At 42.4% G+C, this 23,324-nt stretch overlaps 1 protein-coding gene across 1 annotated transcript in view; it reads left to right on the top strand.

The window, feature by feature from the left end:
• PTGFRN (prostaglandin F2 receptor inhibitor) overlaps window positions 1-21,892 on the top strand; it is a 74,011-nt gene extending 52,119 nt beyond the window's left edge. Inside the window, exons 6-9 of the mRNA XM_037826275.1 lie at window positions 3,963-4,382; window positions 12,518-12,625; window positions 16,681-16,986; window positions 18,366-21,892. Coding sequence (XP_037682203.1) covers window positions 3,963-4,382; window positions 12,518-12,625; window positions 16,681-16,986; window positions 18,366-18,532 — 1,001 coding nt within the window. The 3' untranslated portion in view covers window positions 18,533-21,892. The remainder of the gene's footprint in view (window positions 1-3,962; window positions 4,383-12,517; window positions 12,626-16,680; window positions 16,987-18,365) is intronic.
• The last annotated feature ends 1,432 nt before the right edge of the window (window positions 21,893-23,324 follow it).

The raw sequence follows: 23,324 nt of genomic DNA, 5'->3' as shown, positions 1-23,324 counted from the left end.
ATCATATAGAGGAAGTTTCCTTCCATTCCTAGATTCTGAAGTGTTTTTATCAAAAAAGTATGCTGGATTTTGTTGAATGCTTTTTCAGCATCTGTTGAAATGATCATTTGATTTTTCCTTTCTGATTTGTTAAAGTGTTGTAATACGTTGATTGATTTTCTTATGTTGAACCACCTTTGCATGCCTGGGATGAACCCCACATTGTCAGGGTGTATAATTTTTTAATGTGTCCTTGAATTTGATTTGCAAGTATTTTGTTGAGAATTTTTGCATCTATATTCATAGGAAGATTGGCCTGTAGTTTTCCTTTCTTGTAGCATCTTTATCTGGTTTTGGTATTAGAATGATGTTGGCTCTAATTGTCTCATTTCTGATCACCGAAACCCCTCCATAATCTCAATTTCAAGCATCCAATTCTATCTTTCATGATTACTCCCTCTAGGACTCCAATAACAACCCTTCAACCCTATCAGGACCTGCCTACCACCTTACATGTCAAAAACTCAACATCTCCTCCTCTCTTGAACCAGAGGACCAGGAAAGGGTCCTTGCTATGTCTCCATAACAAGACAGAACACTTTTAGACAGTGACTACTCTACACAGCCAAATTCACAGAAAAAACTGTGGCCCCCATCTCCACCCACAACAGCAAAGGCCAAGTAAGCCCCCCCCCCCCCCGCCATGGGGCTGTAGCAAAGTCCCCCAAAACCCTGTGGCCTACCCTCCTATTGTATCTTCGGTTTTCTCCTTAGAGTGACCAGCTGCCCAAGATAGTCTGTTTGCATTTGCTGTCCAGGTGTGAATTATTAATAGCACGCTCTCACTCTCAGATATGTCCGGAGGGGGATGGGGATAAATTATGTGATCACCCTCCTGTAGCCTAGCCTATGTTGTGAGTGAGTCATAAATCACTCCCTTGCTTGCACCCTAAATTCCCTTGCCTTTCCTTTGTTTTTGTTTTGGTTTTTTTAATACTCATTAACTAAATCACAAATCGTTTCAAATCCAACTCTCTGCTCCCTCCCTATCTGCATCTACCGAGCTAACTGTGGTTGGAGAAAAGCATTCAAACTTGTTGACTGGTCTCACTTTACATCCATGGTCACTAACCTCCAGTGGACGCTCAGGACTGCTTGGGAATCACTCTGCATCTCCTGAATCTGTTTACTTCCCAATTCCCCTAAATGATGATTTCCTACCTTCCTCTCTTTCTGCAAATCTCTTAACACCTCTTTCCCCAGCCTCCTGCTCTGCTGTTGGTCCTACCTCCTTTTTCCCTGAGAAAATAGAAACAATCAGAGGAGAAGTCTCACATACTCTACCCCACCACTGAGCTCACGTTAATCCACCTTATCATCTATCAAAGGCCAGCCGTTCTCACTACTCAGGCACAGGGCTCCAGCCAGTCTCTCTTCTCTCTTACATCATCAGTATTTCATCGGTATTTCTTACATCATCAGTATTTCTCTCTCCACTGGATCTTTCCCCTCAGCATATAAACATGCTGTTAGATCTCCTGTATTAAACTAATAATAATAAAAACTAAACTTATCTTGCTCTTGCTTCCCCTACCCCCTGTTTATCTGTTCTCCACACTTCCCTTGTCTACCTAATTTCTCCTTCTTTCCTTCTATAGCCTAAGTGCTTTCTAAATTTATCTATACTTGATGTCTCTACTTTCTCTCCTTCCATTCTCCCTGGTACCCACTCTTGTCAGGCTTTTGTGCCCAGTGCTTATGTTAAGATTACAAATAGTCAACACATTGCCAAATCCAGCTGGCGGATCTCTTACTTGACATAGCAGGATTTAACACGGTTGGTCATTCCCACTTCCGAAGCGTTTTTGTTACTTGGCTTCTGGGACCCCACCCTCTCGGGGATTTCCTCCAACCCCACTAGCTATTCCTTCTCAGCCTCCTTTGCTAATTCCTCTTCATTTTCCAGACATGCAAACATGAGACTTCCCCAAGACTTAGTCCTTGGACTTCTTTTTTTTATTTAGCCTCACTCCCTTGGTGATGATCTCTTCTATTCCCTAGTGAATTTAGCTACCATATATATGCCAGTGATCCCAAGTTTACGTTTCCTGCCCGGACCTCTTTCTTGAACTCCTGACTCAATATCCTCTTGCCTCCTTGACATTTCTCTGTGTCTATGGACATCCCTAACTTCTTTTCGAAATGGACCTTCTGGTCTTCTTTGCCAAACCTTTCCTTTCTCTGGCTTCTCTGGCACAATTAATGGCTCCTTTGTTTAGTTGCTCAGATGAAAAATCTTCAAGTCATCCTTCAAAATCCTCATGCTTCAAACTTTATTTAGCATCTAGCCATTGCTCACATGCACCTGTTTCCAAGCCACCACCATCTCTTATCTGGATTTCATTACTTGCCTCCCCACTTTGCCCTTGAACACAGCAGCTAGGAAAATCGTGTTAAAATGTACATCAGATCATGAAACTCTCTGCTCTAAACTTACAGAGCCTCCCCATCTCACTCATCGGAAACCAGAGTCCTTTCAGTTGACTAAGATGCCCTGTACCAAGTGACCTGTTACCCTCTGACCTCTTCTACAACCCTCCCGGAGCCCACTCCACTTCAGCCGCTTGGCCCTTCCCACGGTTCCTCAAACACCCCAGCATCTTCTACCTTAGGGCCTTCCACTCGCTGTTCCCTCTGCCTGGAATGCTTTAGCCCCAATGGAATGCAGGGCTCACTCCTCATCTCCTTCAGGTCTTTATTCCAATATTACCTTCTCACTGAGACTGTCCCTGGACCCTGTGTATAAAATTGTTACACACACACCCCCCATCTCTGTTCCTTCCCTGCTTTACTTTCTCTTAAGATGCCGTATATTTTACTTATTTTTTTTCTTTTGTCTTCCTCCACTAACACATAAAGGCAGGGATTGCTGTGTGTTTTGTTCGCCATTATATTCTCCGTGCCTGAAATGTGGAAGGTTCTCAATAAGTACTTGTTTAAATAATTTAAATAATGAATGGATGACCAAACACATAGGAGAATCACCAAACACATGGGTAGCTCAGTGGAACCTCAGGAATAAGTGATTCTGGAGAGGTGGTCTAACCAACTTCGTGGTCGGATAATAGGTTTGGTGGAACGAGTGTTCAAGAAAACCCAGCATAAAAATCCAGTTTTTTAACTGAGCAGATTATAGGGTTAATCATCTTATTAAAGGATGGAAAGAATGTATCTAATTCATATCTTTGTCCATTCAACAAATATTTAAGTACCTTACAAGTGCCCAACATTGTGCTTTTATGATATAGCTGAATCTTACTGTGTATATGCTTAGGGATTATTTTTTTGATAAGAGGAATAGGGAGTAACACACTTAAACCTAAAGTTGGTGTAGCCATAGTGTTAAAATAGCATCTCTGAAATTAAAGTGTAAACCAAATGGAAAGGAGCAGATCTACAAATGCATATGTTTCGATCATTTCAGTAATAAACCTGACCTGTAATGTTACCATCATATGATTAAACAGAGAGAACCCATTTCTCCCTCACACTGCTCCTCCAGGCCGGCTAGTGTAGCTAGGATTACCTTCCTTGTGCCCAGCAGAACCACCGAAGAGGAGAGGCAAGTGGGGTGCCCCAGAACCTGACGTCAGTCACTTCAGCCGTGTCTTCCCCAGCTCACTAAAAGTAGGCTCAGCTTGCATCCTCAGGGGGCACCAGTAGTTTCCCAGGTGTTCACCCATCAATTCCCTCCTCCCTCGCACCTATTAATCATTTCAGACTACTATGCTTTGTCCGATGTGGTGGCTTTCAGCCTGCTTACAAATACAAGTGCTTTTCTTTCTGTGCTTCCAGATTTTGTTAAGTGCTATCCTGTGGCAATTTGCAGATAAATTAGTCTTTCCTTGACATTTTGCTTTTAGATGTGTATGCATTTTAACTAATCCTGCCAGAAATCACCTCCTTCTGGTACTTCATTCCAGATTCCGTGCTTGTGGTGAAGGCGAGGCAGCCAAAGCCTTTCTTTGCTGCGGGAAATACATTTGAGATGACTTGCAAAGTGTCTTCCAAGAACATAAAGTCACCGCGCTACTCTGTTCTCATCATGGCCGAGAAGCCTGTTGGGAGCGTCTCTAGTCCCAACGAGACCAAGTACATCATCTCCTTGGACCAGGATTCTGTGGTGAGGCTGGAGAATTGGACTGATGCATCGCGAGTGGATGGCGTGGTATTAGAGAAAGTGCAGGAAGATGAATTTCGCTATCGGATGTACCAGACTCAGGTCTCGGACGCTGGGCTGTACCGCTGCATGGTGACAGCCTGGTCACCTGTCAGGGGCAGCTTATGGCAAGAAGCGGCAACCAATCTCTCCAACCCTATTGAGATAGACTTCCAAACCTCAGGTGAGCAGGGAGCCACAACCAATCATGGATTGGGCTGGAAGAGACCTTGGGGTTTTTATCCACTGTCCTCCTGTTTTTTTTTAGAAGCTTTATTGAATATAATTCACATACCATGCAATTTATCCAATTAAGGTGTGTAATTCAGTGACTTTTAGTATATTCACAGAGTTGTGGGGCCATCATCACAGTCAATTTTAGAACATTTTCATTACCCGCAAAAGAAACTTTGTATCCCTTTAGCTATCACTCCAATCACTCCCTTCCCATACCCTACCCCCTTACCCCTACCCCTCAAGCTCCTGGCGACCACTATTCTGCTGTCTGTCTCTATAGATTTGCCTACTCTGGAATGATACAACATATGGTCCTTGGGACTGGCTTCTTTCACTTAGCATAATGTTTTCAAAGGTCATGCATTGTTGTAGCATCTATCAGTACTTAATTCGTTTTTATGGCTAAATAATATTCCATTGTACATATATATCACATTTTGTTTATCCATTCGTCTGCTAATGGACGTTTGAGTATTCCAACTTTCTGGCTATTATGAATAATGGCCCTGTGAATATGGTTCAAGTTTTTGTGTGAAAATGTGTTTTCACTTTTGCCCTCATTTTTTTTTTTAATAGATAAACTGAGATTCAGATACTTCAGCTCCTTTAGGGAACATGGTGGAGTATAAATAAATAAATGAAGAGGGAGGTCATCAAGCCTCTGGAGGGGTTAAATGACTTGCCGAAGGTAGAAGATGAAGAGTTAGAACTTAAGTTTTTCTAGCCCTGTGACTTTTCACTCTGAACGGAATCCAGGACTGAAGGTGACGGCTACTATTCTTAGCCCAATTTATCAGAGCGGTGTTTCCACACAGGGGATGAAGATTCCATCCTTATTCCTCTCCTTGCTTTTGGATTGGGAAAAAGATTTCTTATAAATTAGTCTAGTTCCCAGAGCTGCTGTGGTATGGATGAAAACATCTGCCTGTTCTGTGTTTGTCAGATAGTTACTGGCAGTGTTTATCTATGGAAAAGTTCATTAAAACAAGGACATTTTTGTACATATTTTGAATTTATCTTTTATAGCTATTTATCTTTGGTAAGCAGATATTTTTATGCTGTAAGGAAGAAAGAGCCACTTTTTTTTTAATGGAGTGGGAACAAGTATTTCTTATTTATCCGTGTAATTCATTAAGATCCTTTGATAAAGTTGTGTGTGTGTGTGTGTCAGTGTTTGTATGTTTCCCCAACAAGATGATTAAAAAAATTTAGGATCCTTGATCTTACTTAGAATATCAGTGTGAAATATTATTATTGTAAGTTTAATACCAAATGTTGACATTAACTCTGTTCTGGGTTCCAGCTAGAAATTTCTGAATGTGAAAATTCATACTCAACAGTAAAAATTTAGGAATCAATTGAATCAGTATAATGAATGCAAAATATTTGTTGAATTAGATTGTTAGCATTTCTAGTAGTGTCAACCTAGACCCTAATAAAGTTTGTTTCCCATTAATAGTATTTTGAATTATTATAACCTTTCTATAGTATATAGTACAATAATCTTCCAGCATCTTTTAACCTTAAAATTAATAAAGGGTAGATACCGACTTAAACCCTTAGATTTAGAAAAAGCAGAGAAAGTACAGACCTTTTTTTTTCTGTATATCTGGGTTTTTAAAAAATTTAATATACAACTTTATTGAGATATAATTCACATGCCATAAAATTCACCCTTACAAAGTGTACAATCCATTGTTTTTTAAATATGTTCACACAATCATTACCACTGTCTCATTCCAGAAAGTTTTCATCTCCCCCAAAAGGAACCCCATACCTATTCATAGTTGCTCCCACTTCCCCCTCATCCCCTTTTGTATCTGGCTTCTTTCACTTAGCAAAATGTTTTCAGGGTTCATAAATGTTTTAGCAGGTGTCAGTACTTCATTCATTTTTATGGCTTTATAATATTCCATTGTAAGAATATACCACATTTGATTTATCCACCAATGAACTGAGAGACATTTGGGTACCTCCACTTTTTTGGCTATTATGGATAATCATGCTATGAACATTTGTGTACCAGTTTTTGCATGGACATATGTTTTCAGCTCTCTTGGATATATACCTGGAAGAGGAATTGCTGGATATGGGTTTGTCATAGGTATAACATTTTCAGGAACTGCCAGACTGCTTTCCACAGTGGATGCACCATTTTACTATTCCCTCTACCAATGTATAAGGATCCGATTTCTCCACATCCTGGCCAACACCTGTTACTGTCTGTCTTTTTATTATAGATCTTATATCCTGCTTAATAGTTCTAATAGTTTTTTCATGGATTCCTTGGGATTTTTTAAATAGAAGATCATGCCATCTGTGGAAAGAGATAGTTTTACTTCTTCCTTTCCAAACTGAATACCTTTTATTTCTTTTTCTTGCCTAATTACCCAGGCTAGAAGCCTCCAGTACAATGCTGAATAGAAGGGGGACAAACAGGCATCCTTGTCTGGTTCCTGACCTTAGGGGAAAAGCTTTCACCATTAAGTATGATGTCAGCTATGGGTTTTTCATATGTGCCTTTGGTCAGGTTGAGTTTATTGAGTGTTTTTTATCATGAAGAGGTGTTAACTTTTGTCAAATGCCTTTTCAGTCTATTGAGGTAAGATTACCATGTGGTTTTTATCCTTTATTTGGGTATCTGTTTTCTGCCTGTAGGAGTTAATTCCATCTTACTTTACGTTTGTTATTTGAGTTCTCTTTAAAACTATGTGGAAGAGGGGAAGCATAAAATCTTTTATATGTATTTCTGGGTGAGGAATAGGTTGAATAGAAGGTCTGAAGTTTCAATTTTATTTTACCAACAGAGATGTCACGGCCAGTTCACAATTAATTAGGAGAAGCTGTCACTGAATCTAGTACTCGGCACAATGCTGTATCTCTTGAGTAGCACCCAGTCAACACTGACTTGAAATTTTTTTTTTGGGGGGGGGGTGGTTTATCTCAGTAATGCAAATTTAGTTTAATATTAGACAATTTAATGGCATAATTCATCATGTACATCAATAAAAGGAGAAAATTATGTAACTACCTCAATGGTATAATTGTTGGAAATGAGTTCAATAAAATTCAATACCAATTTATGATTTTTTAAAACTTTGGTTAACTGGAAACAGAAGTTCCTTAACCTGATAAAGAGTTTTTTGTCTTTAACATTTTATTATGATTTTTTTTTCATTTTATTTTAAAATTTTCAGAAACACTTGAAATTGAAGGACCTTCCCTTCTAAAAACCAGCTACAGATCTCAAGACACATATTATAAAGAGGTCCTTGCTGGTGTCCACTTTCCTGTCCTATGATTTCACGTACTTTCTTTTTGGTTCTGAGGACAGTGTTCCCAGGGGGCCCACTGAGTCTTGGTTTTTACTGACTCAAAAGTGTCAGGGAAAAAGATGGTTTAAAATGTAATGTGTGGTTTTTCAGCCTTTTAAAAGAATAATAATAAATTTTTTTTCTCCTTAATATGGAAATTTGAAAATAGACCAAAGTTAAAAGAAAGAAAAGAGATTCGCTCATAATCTTACCAGCCAGACTGTTAATTTGTGTTGTTTGCCTTCCTAGAATTTTTCCATTGTGTGTTTTCTTCCTGACATTGAGATCAGGCTGTGTATACAATTTTCTTACTTGGTTTTTTTTCCCCCCTTAAAATTATTTGATAAGCATTTTCAATGTTATAACAAATTTGAAGTAAATACCAACTTTCATGATGATATGTACTAGACTAGTTTACCACTAACCATATTAATGGACATGGAAATGGTCTGCAATTTTTTTGTTCTCAAAGACACTGCAGTTAACGGCCCTTTTTTAGGGATTGGGGCTGGAGCATGGCTTGCATTAGTGTTTTTATTTAAAAGCTAAATGGTCCATGTACTCTTTCAGACTAGGAATCAGGAGATCCCTAGCGACTTTGGTTGTTCACTTAAATCCTCTGTAGCATGGTCTGTCATCTGTGATGTTAACCAGATAAATCCCCTCACAATAACAGCATTACCACAGAAACTGATTGTAATGAAAATATTTCTCAGTCTGGGATAATGGCCCAAATTAACAGTGCGCTGTTGATTTCATTAGCAGGAAACCCACTTCTGTGGATAGTTGACCACAAGGAACGTCTTTATCCCCAGGCCTTGTCCTCACTGTGAGCCATAGCACAAATGCTCTGTTGAAATCCCACAGCCATGGCCAATAGGGGAAAGGAGAAATGTAATGTGACTTGGGAGGCGTTTGGGCTCTCCTTTGGAAATAGAAAAGACAGCGAATTTTATCCAGAGCAGTTAAGTCTTTCTTTGCCATTTCATGTTAAGTAAAAGGAAACACAAATCCATTATGAGGATTTCTTACTGTTTTGCCATTTTGTTTTCTCTTAGAAGGGGCCTGAGCACTTTTTAAGAAAGCCTCTAGTCTGCTTTTATTTATTGAGATTCCTAATCAGAAAAAAAGCATGTTCTCCATTCCTCACCATGGCTGCTGTAACCTGTACTCACAGATGACCTTGGAAGGCACAGAGTACCCTTCCGTCAGCACCACAGAGCTGTCTGGGAGCTCCTGGTTCTGTCCTTTCCCTCCTCACTGCTTCAGGGCTGTCAGAACTTGAGGGAACTGTGGCTGAGAGCTGAGTTCATTGAAGGGAGTGCTGTCTAGAAGGACGTAACGTTTCCTTGTCCTCTGCTTTCGTTCCTGTCCCTATTTCATGAGACTGCCTTTCCGCAACTTCTCTACCCCCCAAAGTTCAGTGCCTCCTGCTGCTCTGACTAATCAGAACCAATCACCACCCTGCCTCCCTAACCCCTCTGAAATTCCATACTCTAGAACTGTCCTTCACTTTCTCCAGCACCTTTCTCCCAGCAAAACACAGATCATTCGTATACTTGGTGCTAGGGAAGCAAGCGGATGTATTCCTCTTATTCCTCACCATGTTGAAATGAAAATATAGCTATCTTATTTTGCCAGGGTTGCTATGACAAAGACCACAGAATGGGTTGGCTTAAACAACAGGAATTTATTGTCTCACAGTTTTGGAGCCTAGAAGTCCAAAATTAAGGTATTGGCAAGCCGTGTTTCCTCCAGAGTCTGTAGCATTGCAGTGGTGGCTCAATCTCTGCATGTCACATGTGAGCCGTCTCTTTCTGTCCCCGTCTCTGGCTTCCACTGACTGACTGCATCCACATTTCCTCTTCTCATAAGGACTCCAGTTATGTGGACGAAGGCCCACCCTGATACATCTGGCCTCATCTAAATAGGATCTTCAAAGATCTTATTCACAAACGAGTCCACAGCCACAGGCCCAGGGGTTAGGATTTGAACAGGTCTTTGTGGGAGACTTGATTCAATCTGTAGTAGCCATTTCAATTCTTTTTCTCATTTGTTGCATGACTTTTTACTACTTCTCATGGTCATTTCTTCTGGATGCTTTTCAGAAAAAAAAGCCTTTGGGGTATTTTCTGACAACCTAATTAAGAAGGTAGTAACACTTCTGTTCTTACCCTCTAATGAGTTTCAGCATCCGTGTCCAGAGCCAACTATCTTTGCTTCCTGGGAAAACCAAGGGGAATCCCATAGCACTGGTATTCTGGAAACTTTTTTCAGGTTTGCTGTTTCCTAGATATAAGGCGCTGGGAGAGGTAAACATTGAGCCCCTAGGATCGGCTTGGCCTGATTCTATGTAACACTCTCACCTAAAAGGGAGTCATAGGAGCTTTAAAAAAAAAAAATGCAGTATTTAGACCGTCCTCTCCATAGGAAGGAGATAGGAGCCTCAGGTGCCTTTCATGTAAGACACTTTTTTTTTCTTTTTTAATTTAACAAGTCACTTATTTGTGCCTAATGATCAAATAGCACAATGGTAATTATGCTTATGGTCAAATGCATAAGATTGGCTCTGTGGTAAATGTTATGAAATTCTGACCCTAAATTTTCTATGTGCTCAAATCTTCATGCCTCCTGTTTTGTTGCTTACGTGTGTGCTCATTACCTTACAACTCAAAAACTCAGAGGGAGCCCCTCTACTGTGCAGTGAGTTTAGACGGTACTGTGATGACTGGATAGAAACATCATCTGGCCTTTGGAAAAAGGAAAGAGGTATTTTATAGAAGTAAACTAGATATCGAGGAGGGTGTTCTCAGGGAGTTGTGCAGGACAAATCCTGCTGGATAGTTTTTGTTTTGTTTTTGTTTTTAATTAGAGAAGTTGTGGGTTACAGAAAAATCATAAAATGTAGGGTTCCCAGATATCATCCTATTATTAACACCTTGCCCTGGTGTGTACATTTGTTACAATTGATGAAAGTATATTTTCATAATTATACTATTAACTATAGTTCAATGTTTAACTTAGGACTCACTATGTTGTGCAGTTCCATGGATTTTTTTTAAACTTTTATTCTAATAATACGTATTCAACCAAAAACTCCCCTTTTAACCACAATCAAATATATAATTCAGTGCTGTTAATTACATTCACAATGTTGTGCTACCATCACCACCATCCATTACCAAAACTTTTGCATTATCCCAAATAGAAACTCTGCACAATTTAAGCAAAACTCCCTGTTTCCTACCCCCGCTTCCATCCTCTGGTAACTTATATTCTGGATTCTGATTCTATGAGTTTGCTTATTCTAATTATTTCATATCAGTGAGATCATACAATGTCCATTTGTGTCTGGCAGTAGCTGAACATGATGTCTTCAAGGTTCATCTATGTCATCGCATGTATCAGAACTTTATTCCTTTTTATGGCTGAATAATATTCCATTATGTGTATATACCACATTTTTCTTATCCATTGATCTGTTGATGGACACTTGGGTTGCTTCTATGTTTTGGCAATTGTGAATAATGCCTCTATGAACACTGGTATGTTCAGGTCCCTGCTTTCAATTCTTTGGGGTTTTTACCTAGTAGTAGGATTGCTGGATCATATGGTAATTCTATACTTAACTTTCTGAGGAACTGCTAAACTGTCTTCCACAGTGGCTGCACCATTTTACCTTCCTGCTGACAACAAATGAATGTTCCTATTTCTGCACATCCTCTCCAGCATGTGTAATTTTCCATATTTTAATAATAGCCATTCTCCTGGGTGTTAAATGGTGTCTCATTGTGATTTTGATTTGCTTTTCCCTAATGGCTAATGATGTTGAGCATCTTTTCATTTGCTTTTTTTGGGTTTTCTTCTTCAGAGAAATGTCTACTCAAAGGTTTTGCCCATTTTTTAAATGGGTTGTTCATCTTTTTATTGTTGAGTTGTAGGATTTCTCTATATAGTCTGGATATTCAACCCTTATCAGATATGTTGTTTCCAAATATTTTCTCCATTGTGTATGTTGTAGTTTTACTTTTATGATATAGTTCTTTGACACACAAAAGTTTTTAAATTTTTGATGAGGCCTCATTTATCTCCGTTTTCTCTTATTGCTTGCTTTGGATGTAAAGTTAAATAAACCTTTGCCTAACACAAGGTCTTGAAGATGCCTGCTGGGTAGTTTTTTTAAGGGAATATCCAGGCTGTTTCAGTCTTCCCCTGGCATACTGGGGCCAAGCCTTCAGTGCTTCCACCACACTTTGGGGAAGAGCTGTTCTTTTGGCGTGTCTGCTTCCTTATTGGATTTCAGCTCCTTGACAGCAGAGACCCTGCGGCCAGCACCCACCACAGCACACTGAGGCACTCACTCTGTTGGGTCCCAAGACATCCTTGGTTCCATTCCGAACCCTCTGATCTCCTAGTGAACCACCCTGAACTCGAAGCCACCTAAGCTGTATGGCCAGAGTCGGGGGGTGTCTTCACAAGAGACTGTGGTTGTCATCAGAGCAGGGAAAGGAAATACAGAAGCAAAAACAACTCTTTTGGAAGAGTTCTATTTTGGTTGTAATTTTAAGATGAACCTCATTTGGATGTTCCTAATGTGCATGTCTCTCCAAACAAGAAAACGAAACCTTAGAAGACCTTCTATTTTGTGAGTTTCCAGATCAGTTTTGAGGAAAGGGAGCCTCATGTGCCTGACTACTAGAGCACCAAGAATGGGATATTGAACAAAATCGTGAAAGAGAATAATGAAGCTGGCATTACTTTCTTCCAGGTCCTATATTTAATGCCTCTGTGCATTCGGACACATCATCGGTCATCCGGGGAGAGCAGATCAAACTCTTCTGTATCATCACTGTTGAAGGAGCAGCACTGGATCCAGGTACTTTTCTCCATCCTTTTTCTTTCACATATTGCTTTTTGTAAATGTTTCTCTTATCATCCCCACTGTGTTCCACAGATGTAGAGGACAGGCTTGGATTGTCTGTTTATCCCCAAACTGCCTAGCTCCGTGCTTTCTACTCAGTAGGTGTTTAATACTTGCCGAATGGATGCATCTCTCTGTTCGGTGACTTGGAAACATGTCCAAACATTTGACTCCTAGTTGTCAAGGTGATCAGTGAACTAACTCCGGGGCTGATTAAACCTGGTTTGGAACCTACCGTCAGAGTCCAGCTCCCTTACTTGTGTCTTTCATTCAGTCTTTATTCATTCAAATATTTATTGAGCCAGGAGTAGAGGAGTGAACTAAACACTTAAAATGGCTGTCAGTGTGGAGCTTGCAGCATAGTTAGTAAGACAGAAGAGAAACAAATCACTATATAATACAATGTCTTATAGTGATAAATGCTATGAAGAAATACAGAGGAGAGTAAAAGAGTAGCAAGTGACCAGGGGCATTGCTGTTGTAATAAGAATTCTTAGAAAGTCTTTGTAAATCTTTTCTTTGCAGAAAATATTAGTATGACCAGTGGTATGCCAGGAGTTTGGGGTCATTGGTCTTATGCCCTTCCTGCTTCAGTGACCACTTGATGATGTCTGTCTGTCTCTTACTGTTAGACCCTAAGGGCTTAAAGGCCATTAAATGCACTTAGTGTGTCTCCTTTGCTGAGCAGGACTGTGTTCCACCTCTGCCTTTTCCTAGAGACCCCGTGAAAAATCTAACTCGTTCTCTAGGGGCTGCCCTTCTCTCCTCTGTATGCTTTGACCCTGGGCTCTCTTCTTACTGCCCCACCCTATAACAAGCATAACTGTGGTTCTCATGGATTTAGAGCTTGAAAAGGCCAAATTGGGCAGGGTTTGCAAGATTCTGTGTGGAGATAAGGGGAAGCAGTTCAGATGGTGACTGGTTAGGAGGTGGGGGTGGGCAAATGTTTCCAGGTAGGAAATATTTTTGGCCTTACCAGCCACACAGTCTCTGTGGCAACTAAACTCTGCAGTTGTAGTGTAAAAACAGCTGTCGATAAATATGTCGATGAGTGGGTGTGGCTAGCTCCCGGTAAAACTTTGTTTACAGAAATGGACAGTGAGGCCTTAGTTTGCCGATTGCCAAACGAGTTGATTGATTCCAAATTTGGATGAGCTTTAGAGGTAGGAAAAAATAGAAGAGTGTGGAAAGTCTGAAGAAAAGGAAACGAAAGACATCCAAACCCTTGGCTGGTCGGCTCCATTCACAGGGTAAGGAAAGAGGTCCCCGGGTCTTGAATGAGCTGCCACTGCCGTACCTGAAATGTGGAGGATTTAGGACAGAAAGCAGGTTTCAGAAGTGGAGTTGAAGGGAAAGGGAGAGGAGACTGCCAGGGAAAGCAGTGGGAAATTCCTTTAAAAATTGGGAATAATAGCATTTTTACCCTTAAAGTTCATTTACAATATAAACAAAAATAAACACTTTAAATGTTCTTTCTCAGTAAATTAATGGGTCACCAATTGTGCCTTTAATATAAAAGTCTTTTCCTCCAGTCTAATTGCAAAAGCTATAGGTAGCTTTTACCTTGGGACTCACAGTTTTCCAGAACTTTGCACTCTTGGACTGCGTGGTTGGACGATTCTAAATAATTAAAAACAAATTGTAAGTTAGTTTTTCCTCAAGCATCCTATGGGCTGTGAGGGAATTCTCTTTTTGAAAGGACATATTGCATGAGAGAGCTGAGTGCCAGGCTGTGGAAGGGGTGGGGGGAGACCATGGCCCTTTTCAGGAGGTGTTTCAGGTTGAATTCTCTAGAAGCAAAGCCTGAGACAGGCAGGCATGTGATTAATTGAGGGTGTGCTCTCCAGAGAAAATTACGAGGGAGTGAGAGAATCAGAAGAAGGCAAAGGAAGAAGCCAGGTAAAGGTGTGAGTTCAAAGCAAGTCTCACTCCCACAGCAAGCTTTAGAGGGTGAATTGTACCATGAAGTATGTCCCACCTTGAGGCAAGAGGACTGAGTTTTAAATCCCCACATTCCTCAGCCATTTGCCACAGGCTGAATGGCCGGGGAGTGAGGGTGTTCCATAACCTCCAGGAGTGACAGCTGAGGCAGGCCTCTGGAGAAGGGTGCAGGGGTGAGAACACGAGCATCCTTCGCTTGCCGCAGCCGGGGGCTCAGCACCCCAGCTGATCTGGGCTTGGGGCACCAAGAGCATCTGCTCCAGGAGCTCATTGCCATCCTGTTAGCAGCATCTATTTGCAGAGGGAAGGTAGGTTGAACTGTGGATAATAATGATGTTCATGGCAACCAACATTCATTGTGCATCTCCTACATTCCAGGTGCTATTCTAAGGATTTTATAAATATAATTAACTTAATCTGGCTACTATTATTTCCCTTTTACAGATGAGAAAATTAAGTTCCTGTGAACTTGTGTGACTCACCCAGGTCACACAGCCAATAAGTGGTGGCACTGGGCTTCTAGCCAGGCTGTCTGGCCCTGGATTTTGGCCTCCGCACCGTACAGCGCAGTGGGGATTGGGGGTTAGAGTCTGGTCACAAGTAACAAGGAGCAGAGTTGTGACTTTTTACCTTCATTAACCACCGGGCACGTGCAGGTGCACGTTAGGATTATCGCTGAGTATACAAGAGTGGTCAGGTGCCTGCCCTGCCCTGGCTCTGTGAGTACACAAAGACGTTTACAGCATGCCCTCTGCCCCTGGGAGTTTGTCTTCTTGGAGAAAGAGCACTTACACTCTGGGGACAATAAAATTTTATGCTCAAGTGCCATAGTGGGACAAATCAAATGCTGCCTGCTGGGGGGCAACGGGGAGAGAAATAAGGTATCTTGTTTTGAACATCTGGGTAGAGAGTGGGCATCTCATACGTGGTGCTGGAATTTGTGGCCCTTAATGTTTTTAGAGTAAGTTGAAAGGGAATCACTTAGGTGATTTTGCTTAAAATTCTTGCTGTTACTATTACAAACATTCTTTTTTAATATTTAAACATCTGAAGGTAATTTATTGGCCTTATAATGTGCTTTTGAGGTTATTCGTGTATTTGTACTAAATGAGTAAATGTTATTTTTTGTTTAATAAAGATTCCATTGGTTATCATTCACATAAAAAGCCCTGTCAAGTGAATTTCAGATAAAACAGTGTTTGGGACCCTGTGGTCCTTCGTTGACTGCTGGCTGTATCTCAGGCCTGACACAGCTGCTATCAGTTGGTACCAGCAAAGAAAAGAGGTCAAGAAGCTTATGATGTATTTTTACATTCGGTGGAAATTACCACTTGTGCCAAAGCCTTCTTTCTCTCATGCCCATATTAATTTATTTGAGGCTGTTAGAACCTTAATTTTGCAGAGTACTTTACGATTCAGCAGCATTGCTCTCTGGGACTGTTAAACTGTGTTCAATTTTCTCAGCTTGATGTTGTTTTCCTCTTGTTTTGAACTTAAGCACTTCTGCAAGGAGGGAAGAAAACACAGTGAACAATAAAACGTAAACTATTTACGACTCCTGAAATTCTGTGCAATTCATTTTATTTCCGTTTTGTTCTTGAGGACTTCAGTGTCCTTTTAGTCTTGGGTTCTCCTGACTGAAATGTCAAAGGACTCTGCTTTCTTTGAGAAGCAGGGTGTACAATGCCACCACCTGCCAGCTCGACGCTTCATGTTATCTGTAGGAAGCACTTCTTGGCTCTGAGTCTTCTCTCTGTGGTTCCTCGAGCTAGGTGGTGGTAGAGCAGTGGTTAGGAGAGCGAGCTCTGGGGCTGGACTCCCTGGGATTGGATAAGCTCCACACTCGGGCACCTCCTGGCTATGTGACCTTGAGCAAGACATTTAGTCTCACCCTGGAGCAGGGATTCTAATAGTCTGCTCCCCATGGCACTTGTGAGGACGACATGAGACCTAAGTAAGGCATAAGGAATAGCACTGTCCCATCCTAAGAATTCTGTACATGTCAGCCATATATATTGTTCCTGTCTGTGGCACTGACCCCAGGGTTTTGGTTTGGGTGTCCTCTGCAGATGACATGGCCTTCGATGTGTCCTGGTTTGCTGTGCACTCCTTTGGCTTGGACAAGGCTCCTGTCTTCCTGTCTTCCCTGGATCGGAAGGGGATTGTGAACACAGCCCAGAGGGACCGGAAGAGTGACCTCAGCCTGGAGCGGGTGGGCGTGCTGGAGTTCCTGCTGCGAGTCCATGGCTCCGAGGACCAGGACTTTGGCAACTACTACTGCTCCGTGACTCCGTGGGTGAAGTCACCAACAGGTTCCTGGCAGGAGGAGACAGAGATCCACTCCAAGCCCATCTTTATAACTGTGAAGATGGATGGTAAGAGTCACACGCAAATATTTTTCTCTGTGTTTGGGAAATGTCTTCCCTCTGTGCTACACTGCAACTAATAGAATCCAGGTTTCCACAGTTTGAGGAATTTGCCACAACATGTCGTGCTTTCTTTCTAAACCTGGCCTGGACCTCGTCCCAGAAAGAGCACATGCATCCTTTGCTTTGGCATCGTGTTCCTCTGGCATCATCAGGAAATGATTTTTCAAGCCTTACTGGAAAGCTTTCCGATGCCTTGCCTCTTCTATAAATCCTATCAAGCCCACTGTGCTGTGTCCTAGGGTTAGCATGGATTCGGCCAGGCAGAGGCGGAGAGAAGGTTGAGGGAGGGGTTCAGGCCTCCAGATGAGGCTGTGGAATGAGTGCTGACCCCTCTTGCACTCCTACTGGCTTTGCTTCTTAGAAGAGGGAGGCTCGTCCCTTAGTGACCATCACAGAGCCCTGTGACGGCTGGTGGAACAGTGGTTCCTTGGTTAACAGGAAACATTTCTCCTCTGCAAAAAGCTTCAGAAAATAAATGTTAATTGAAATAACTGCATGGAGAGAATTAAACTCCAGATGCCAACAAAGATTAGTCGAATTTTGAGTTTGTTTTCCTCATGATACAACAGTTTAGAGGAGACCTGAGTTGGAACCTTGGCTCTTCCACAGATCCCATAGCATTTCTGAGCCTTAGATCATCTCTTGTAAAACAGGGATAATAATCTCTCAGGGGCTGTTGTGAAAATTAAACAGCACCTATCAGAGTGCCCAGCATCAAGCCAAGGAGTGTTGGTATTGACAGGGAATGGGAGATGGGTTGGGGGTTGTGAGATCTAAATGGTGGTGGCGGGTTTCCAATACTTATTCATATCTTAGAAATTCCTCGCTTGAAGTAACTCCTTAAGAAAATCCAGATTTACCAAACAAGTAAGCGAGTGATTATTCACTTTGCTAGCTAATTTACTATAGTGTTCCTTAAAATAGCTCCCCTAGTACACTTCAGTTGTTTGATGCATAGAATTGATTTTTTTAAGGATGCATCTGCCGCTGAATGTGCTGTGCCCTTATACTGACTTTTAAAAATTGTTCTCCTGCCAAAACCCTAAAAAGCAAGTTGGCACTCAAAAGCATCAAATGAAATCTTTTTTCTGTTTGTTTTTTTTCTTCTCCACCCACAACTGGGTGGAGAGATATTTGCTCATTTTTCCAGCAGATACGGATGAGCTGCTCCTGTCTCAAGCACTGTGCTAGAGTCTGAATACAGGATGAATGAGACCTGATCCTTCAGGGAGATCCCACCCAGTGGGGCCGGGAGGCAAGGGTCTGCCCCGAGGCCATCACTTGGCATCACTAACCGGACATACCCTTTGCTCTCTCCTTCCCAGTGCTGACCGCCTTCAAGTATCCACTGCTGATTGGCATCGGTCTGTCCACAGTCATCGGGCTCCTGTCCTGCCTCATAGGATACTGCAGCTCCCACTGGTGCTGCAAGAAGGAGGTGCAGGAGACGAGGCGCGAGCGCCGTCGGCTCATGTCAATGGAAATGGACTAGGCTGGTGCCCGAGGAAAGGCACGGCAAGGGGACGCTCTAGGAGCGATTTGGGTGAGAAGAGGACAGTGCTATTTTAAAGCGAAGTGTGACACACTAAACCCAGTCCTCTCTAATCTCAGGTGGGACTTGGCGCTCTCTCTTTTCTGCATGTCAAGTACTGAGCGCGGACATGTTTACCAGCACACGGCTCTTCTTCCCACGGCACTTTCTTATATAACAATCGAGTGTGTGTTTTCCCAACTGCAGCTTTTTAATGGTTAACCTTGGTCTAATTTTTTTCTCCTACTGGTTTATAGATCCTCTGACTCCTGTGTGTTTGTATCTTTCTGTTTCGAGGGGTTGTGGTGAGGAAAGGGTGATGGCATTCGGAGTTCTTTGTCTTGGGTGAGCCTGTGACTGCCTGCTCCAAAGCTGGCTTTTCTAAGAGAGCTGCTAAGCGCGACCCTCTACCCCGGCCTAGAGACAAGACAGGCCTATGCCGAAGGCTAATTTGTGGCTTTGACTACCCTACTCCACCCCTATTTTCAGGGGTTTAGGCTACATTTAAAATCTAAACTTGCAGTACGTAACTTCTTACTGAGCCCAAATGCTTTTTTTTTTATTTTTTGCTCTGCCCCCTTTCCATTTCTTCTTTATTTGTTTGATGTGAGAGTGCTGAAATGGCAGCCCTGGAATCTAAAAGTTGGCTCTCCACCGAGCACCTTATCTTGCCACCTTAGCCTTAAGAATGAATACGAAGAAAACTGCACAGCCACCTCTGTCCAGGGCAGGAAGAAGGTCTGCAAGGAAGAGGAGGTTGAGGACAAGGAGAGGAACAAGGAGATGTTCACTCTGATAGTCCTGAGGCTCCTGTGCCTCAAGGGACCCCAGGAAGGGCAGAAGAGCAATTCTGGAAAGATTGATTTATGCAGCTCATGGCAGGTGGGTCAGTGGTGTTTGGGGCACTGTTGGTGTGAAGAAACCACCTCCATTTCCCTCTCTTGTCCTTTCTGGAAGGCAAAGGCATTGGCGACCAAGGGACCTCCAGGAGGACCCATGGGTACCCCACTTCCTTCATGTGCTGCTTGGGCTCCTTAATGTGAAGGCAAATTGCTGCTTGCAAGACTGACTTAACTTCAAGGGGTCAGAAATTGCATAGAAGAACCACACATTTCCTATGACCTTTTCAGTCCTTCACGTCTTTTTAAGATGCCCTGCAGGGGTTAGTGAGAAAGGGTACATTTTGTGGTGTGTTTGCTTTCTTCTTAGGAACGTCAATGAAACCTAGCAATTTATTGTTGTGTGAGCAGCCTACCAAGTAGACTTGAGAGCAGTCTGTTTTACCCTGCTGCTCCCATCAGGAAATAGGACAGTGGGCAGAGATCTTCCCCGTCCCTGCTCCCTGAAGTGCCCCGAAGCCCTGCACAGCTCTGGCCTTCCGGGAGCATCCCCATGGAGCTTCCTGAGGCTCACTGTTGACTCACGCCCTCCACTGCAGCTGTCTGTGCTTCTGTCCTGGCTCTGAAGGATCTAACACTGCTCTGTCTTCCAAAGGGGGAAAAGATTCTTTTGTTTTGAGCAATAAAGTAATTCAAAATGATGGCCATTCATGTGCAACTCTTTGTCACGACTGGCCGGATGAGCCCTGCTCCTGGCTCATTTTCCTCCCCTCCGCCTTCCTCCCTCTGCTGCCCACGATTGGTCCTGCACATGTCGCCAAGTCGCCCCCAGGAGGCAGATTTGCACCGAGTTTCCCCTTTTCATTTAGCCCACTGAGGGGGACCACTCATGTGATAGGAACCCTGGATTCTGTGCTAACAGTAGCAGTGCAGAAGAAATCCAGGCCTGGGGTCTGTGACTGACCCACCAGACAATGCATGGCTAAAGAAAGAGGAAGACGTTCTAACAGCACTAGATTTTGATATTTTCCATGTCATTTCCCAGGTGCACTATTTCAGAGAAGGTGGGTCAGAGATGATTGTACAAACGGGAATTAAATTAAAGAGAAAACAAATATAAACAGGTGCTGTATTAATAAAAGCCAGTGCCCTTTGAACTCTCGCAGTTATCACATTTTATTAAAAGAAGATTCTGGATTGTTGTGGTACAGGCCCTTCGTAGTAGGAGAAAAGTTACTTAATTTTGGACATGAACAGGTGGCCCAGCTGGATGTGAAAGCATGAACTAGGTCACACCACACCTTCAATGGTGATAAAGGTGACTTGTGCTCACATGCTGCATCTTGTCCTTTCAAACTGAGTCTGCTGTTCATGCCTGGAATTGTTAGGATATTGCCATCCAGTACCTCCCTGCCTCCATTCTAGGTCCACTGGCCGGGCCAAACTGCAGGTTACCTGGGGGCTAGGAGGAAGGTGGCAGCAAGCCCAGGGCATTGAACCAAGGGTCTGGTTCCTTCCAGGGAAATAAACTTGTCTGGAATTTGCATCTTTTTAAAGTATCAGATCCACTCTTTCATTGTTCCAAATAGGGCTCCCCGCAAAGTGCTCTTCTGGAAGATGTTCCTTGCCAGAGGCACTAGCATGAATGAAAGGAGGACCTATCCCCAGTTCACACGGGAGAAATTGCACTTCTTAGCAAAAGGAAACTTTATAAATGTTTGGATTTTTTCCTAATCATAAACATAGCCCCAGAAAGAGCCGACGCTATGTTGAGATAGCAGCCTCGAAATTGCTTTCAGTTGTTTACTTTATGATGTTTACATACACTTTTCACGTTTTTTAAAAAAGAAGAAAAATGCAAACTCTGTTTTTAACACCTTTTCAGATTTTTCATGGGACAGTGGAACTCGGACTTGCCAACTGGATTTAAATCTTAATTTAGAAATGTATTTATTTCTGTGTTTTTCTCCCTCCTTTATGATCCTGGTAAAGGGGGCCGCTCCTGCCCAGCCCCTTGTCTGTTTTCCCTGGTGGCTCTTGCTTCTTGCTTTGCAGACTGCCTGCAGCCATGATTTCTGTCACTGACATCTGTGAGCCAAAGACTGAGCCTTTTAGGCAAGAATAATAAGCAATACTACACGACTTGCTATTTTCAGAACACTTTTTTTTAGCTTCACCGATGACAAAAGAGGAAGAAGGAAACTGGGATTTGGGTAAGTTATCCTCTTCTGTTTGACCACATTCTCAGTGATAAATATTGCGTGCAGGTCACTAGGAAAAAAAAGTTGACTTTCTTCCTTTTTTCAGTGTGGCACACATGGATCTGCAGAATTTTACGTAGACAAAGAAAGGGTCTTGTGTATTTTTGTCCATATCCAATGTTATATGAACTAATTGTATTGTTTTATACTGTGACCACCAATATTATGCAATGCACCATTTGTTTTTTTATTTCATTAAAGGAAGTTTAATTTAAATTGAAGTTGTGTGAGGAACTTGGTATTGGCTTCCATTATTGCCCTTTTATCTTTTCTGCATGAAGGACTGTGGCCCAACATTCACTCGCAGCTTTAGCACCTTTTGATCTCTTTGAATCCTATAAATGCATTGCAGATTTTCACTACAAATAAAAGAAGAAGTGGATTTCGTGGGTATCACTGTTGGGGTTCCCACTAAGCGGAAAGGTGAGGTCTGGGAACCTTTTGCGTATGGAAGTTCTCTTGGTCTTTCCATGAATTCTCATGACCTTACAGGTGTCATGTCAGGAAAGAGAGAAGTTACATATTGTTCCTCTCTGTGGAAGAGGAAACACACACCAAAGTTCTGTGACCAGATCTTGACTGGAACAGAACAGCTTTTCTGACTCATGACCTAGTCTGGAGCCAAACCAGACCAGAAGGTGCCAGCCACTGTGGTGTAAAAACAAGTTCCCCTGAACAAGAGGGAGTGCTGGAGAGTCATAGAGCATCTGCTGGCCTCTCCTCTTTGCTTCTTTGGTGCTCTTTGTGTCTTTTGGGTCCTGAGCAGGGCAAAAGAGCATGTGAGTTCTTCCAGGGCTGGGGCTGTGTACTGGTCACTAACATTGCCCAGTGATTGGCTCTGTCACTGCAAGGAGAGAGTGCTTGGAGTTGATGAATGCACAGTTAGTGCTGTACTGTGGGGATGACCCATCCTTGCATGCTTCTCAGTGAATCCGGAGGATTTTCCTCACATCTAGATGCTGGTGTAGTCATAGTTGGACTTTAGCAATCCTCTGTCTACTACTGACCACTATCCTGCTTCAATTTAAATTAAAATCAAAACAAAAACCTGCTTGCACACCTACTGGGTGCCCTAGGCATTGTGCTCAGCACACAGAAACCTGCCTCTTTGACTGTAGGCCTTCACACATACTGTTTGTTTGCCTAGAAACTTCTTTCCACTATCTACCTCCTACTTATCCTTTAGGTTGTTCTAGGCTAGGACCAGGCAAAGATCCCCTGAGAGACGCTCTGAAGGTCTGAAAATGATGTGAGGGGAGGACCGTAAACCCAGTGCCTAATTGTGATGATAACTAACATTGGGCTCACTGTGAGTGCCTTATTCATGTTTTCACAATCTTTAAATCACACCAAGGTAGCTACTGCAGAGGCTCTGTTAACCGTTCACCAGGTACTTGGCTCTTCCGAATAACAGCCACACCATTTCTTCTAACCCAAAGATTAATGTGCATGTCATGCTCACTGTTCAGAGCTTGTAGATTGCTCTGATATACCTGGGCAGCTCTGCTCCTTTCCCCCTGCCCCCTCCCCAAGGAGGTAATGCTCTCCCCAGTCCCCCCCCCCCCATTCTGTTTACTCTCTAACCTATTTATGCTGACAGTACTTGTTACTATGAGGACATACATTAATTGAATAGTGTGTAAAACAGTGAGA

The sequence above is a fragment of the Choloepus didactylus genome, chromosome 2, assembly GCF_015220235.1.
Source record: "Choloepus didactylus isolate mChoDid1 chromosome 2, mChoDid1.pri, whole genome shotgun sequence".
NCBI classification, from domain to species: Eukaryota; Metazoa; Chordata; class Mammalia; order Pilosa; family Megalonychidae; genus Choloepus; species Choloepus didactylus.
The sequence above is the reverse complement of the archived record's forward strand: the minus strand, read 5'-3'. Positions and strand labels throughout refer to the sequence as shown.